The 2,807-nt window shown below is 43.9% G+C and overlaps 1 protein-coding gene across 1 annotated transcript in view; it reads left to right on the forward strand.

The window, feature by feature from the left end:
• SERPINC1 (serpin family C member 1) overlaps positions 1-2,807 on the forward strand; it is a 17,192-nt gene that overhangs the window by 3,953 nt on the left and 10,432 nt on the right. Inside the window, exons 3-4 of the mRNA XM_017529957.2 lie at positions 1,458-1,673; positions 2,566-2,703. Coding sequence (XP_017385446.1) covers positions 1,458-1,673; positions 2,566-2,703 — 354 coding nt within the window. The remainder of the gene's footprint in view (positions 1-1,457; positions 1,674-2,565; positions 2,704-2,807) is intronic.

Here is a 2,807-nt window from a genome sequence, read left to right on the forward strand (position 1 = left end):
TGGGTTCAGGCAATTCTCCTGCCTCAGCCTCCTGAGTAGCTGGGATTACAGGCATGTGCCACAATGCCCAGCTGATTTTTTGTATTTTTAGTAGAGATGGGTTTTCACCATGTTGACCAGGATGGTCTCGATCTCTTGACCTCGTGATCCACCCCCGCCTCGGCCTCCCAAAGTGCTGGGATTACAGGCTTGAGCCACCGCGCCCAGCGGAAACACCAGATCTTTAATCTGTGCTTGGCTTGGCTACCTGATATTCTTTCTTCAGGATGAATCTCACTTTGGAAGCAGAGATCATCGATAGGGAGGCATGAGGCCCTTCAAGATGGTATACGGTGCTTGTTTGAACCTTGGACGCTAAAGTCTGTGGGTCTTAGGAGGGTTCCTTCTATTCTAGTGGTCAATTTCCATGGAACTTCATCATCTTTGCTCAGGCTTCTGGGGTGAGTTAACCCAACTCTTCACTCCCCAAAAGAAACTGTAGGTTTAAAAACTCTTAAAACACTTAATACTGCCTTCTCTGGGCCCTCGGTCATTTCTGTGTACATTGGTACTAGTCTCAAAGCACTTCCATATCCCTCATGTCTCTGTCCCCAAGTAAGATCTTAAATATAACCCTTCCTGTAAGAAGAACAGAAGACTGTTTCCAAACCAAGCATGTTCCTTGGGTCCTCCCCTTTACACAAATGCCGTGTGTTGGGAAAGCAGGGTAAGACTGAATCTCCCTGGAGAAAAGAGAAACTCAGCACCAAGCTTTTGATCAAAAGCAAAATCCCCCCCCCAAAACAGCACCTACTGGAACAAAATCAGGAAAACCAAAGGCAGATAACAGATAAAATCCAAAAGGCTTTCTGTAGACTAAGGAGAGAGCATGGAAAGGGCGGAGGGGATCAGCCTCACCCATTTTGCCTTGGGGATGGTGAAGGTGGGCGTTGGGGATTCCAGCTGCAATGGCTATGACAGGCATAGGTGACTTCTAAGTCCTTTTCAACCCTGAGACTTTTTGATTCTGGGCCTGTTTAACACCTTGCTAATAGATTCACTTTTCCTTTTTCACCCCTACCACATTATCCCAGAGCCTCCATGAGCAGCTAGCCCCAGTAGATGCCACAAAAGTGTTTCTTACAAGAAGGGACACTGTTCTGATTCTCTTTTCTGTCCAGAATCACCAAGAGGACTTCTCCCATTCTAGCAAGAAAACACCTGTGTGTTGATCTAGAGCCCTTTAGAGACTTTAGGTAGCAACCCCGTCTCTCTTTTTCCCTTTATCCTTCCTACCCTTCATTCTTCTTTTATCCCTTTATTCATCAGAACACACATGAGTTGAGCATTTATGCTGTGCCAGGCACTGTGCTTGAAGAAGTTCACAACCGAAGAGGCTGAGACAGCAGCATGTGCTCACCACCCGTGTTAGCTAGGCTGCCCACCAAACCCACACTATTTTCTTTTGACTTCTCTAGGTATTTAAGTTTGACACCATATCTGAGAAAACATCTGATCAGATCCACTTCTTCTTTGCCAAACTGAACTGCCGACTCTATCGAAAAGCCAATAAGTCCTCCAAGTTGGTATCAGCCAATCGCCTTTTTGGAGACAAATCCCTTACCTTCAATGAGACCTACCAGGACATCAGTGAGTTGGTATATGGAGCCAAACTCCAGCCCCTGGACTTCAAGGTGAGTTGCAGATGTTACCCCTGACATCCGAGTTCTTCCTCTCCACTCAGAGATTGAGGAGGTGGAGAAACAGCGTCCAAATTCACACTGCTTTGCTGCTGAAGACTGCTGGCAGGCTGACTACAAGTCAGAACCCCTGGAATAGTTATTCTGACTTGAAACCTGAGAAATCAATGGTATCCATGCTTAGATTTTAGTGACTGCCCAGAAAATGTGAATAAATAATCAATTTTTCATTCCATCCACCAACTTCAAATACATGCCAAAGAGTGTTTTGAAGATGCCAGTCCTACAAGATATCTTATTTAATTTGAAAACTTATCATGGTCAAATAAAGTTGGTACATGGTGAATGTTGTATATTCTCTTCTTGAAGATTCATGAAGCACATGGGCCTATGAAGGCCTGAGAAACTACAACCAAGAAATCTTTTGGCTTAATTCAATCAGCATTCCTCAACCTTATTTGACCACATGGGCATCTCTCTCCTCCATATAACCTGCCAACCCCATATAACCTACCATCATTCATTGCTTCCCCTGGAACATGTCTTGGAAACTCTACTTTTGTGAGTTCAGTGTTTCCAAAGTCAGAGAAAACAATATTTTATCTTCTTTTTCCCAGACTATTTTCTCCTTCCTTCTTTTGATTTCCTTTATTTTTTCCTGTTTCTTTTTGTTCTTTTTCTTCTGATAATATTTATTAGCTATGGGAAAGATTCATGGCACTATATTAGGTATGTGAAGTTTCCCCAATGTAGGTTAGAGCAGTAGCTTCTTAGCCAAGTGGTGGGAAAGGCAGAGGGATGGTGAAAGAAATAAAATGCTGCCCGGGAAAATGGAAAAGCCAGTTGAATAGCACAGATGATCTGGTTTCTTTCCTGTTCTCCTCAGGAAAATGCAGAGAAATCCAGAGTGGCCATCAACAAATGGGTATCCAATAAGACCGAAGGCCGAATCGCCGACGTCATTCCCCCGGAAGCCATCAATGAACTCACTATTCTTGTGCTGGTTAACACCATTTACTTCAAGGTACTCAGGATGGCCCTGGAGAAACCCCAGGGACTTCCTCTTGCTCTTCAGCTTACCTTCCTTATTTTGTCTTTTTCTTTAATGGTGAGACTGTTTTTTTTTTT

Source organism: Cebus imitator, unplaced genomic scaffold, assembly GCF_001604975.1.
Source record: "Cebus imitator isolate Cc_AM_T3 unplaced genomic scaffold, Cebus_imitator-1.0 Scaffold62, whole genome shotgun sequence".
Classification (NCBI taxonomy): domain Eukaryota; kingdom Metazoa; phylum Chordata; class Mammalia; order Primates; family Cebidae; genus Cebus; species Cebus imitator.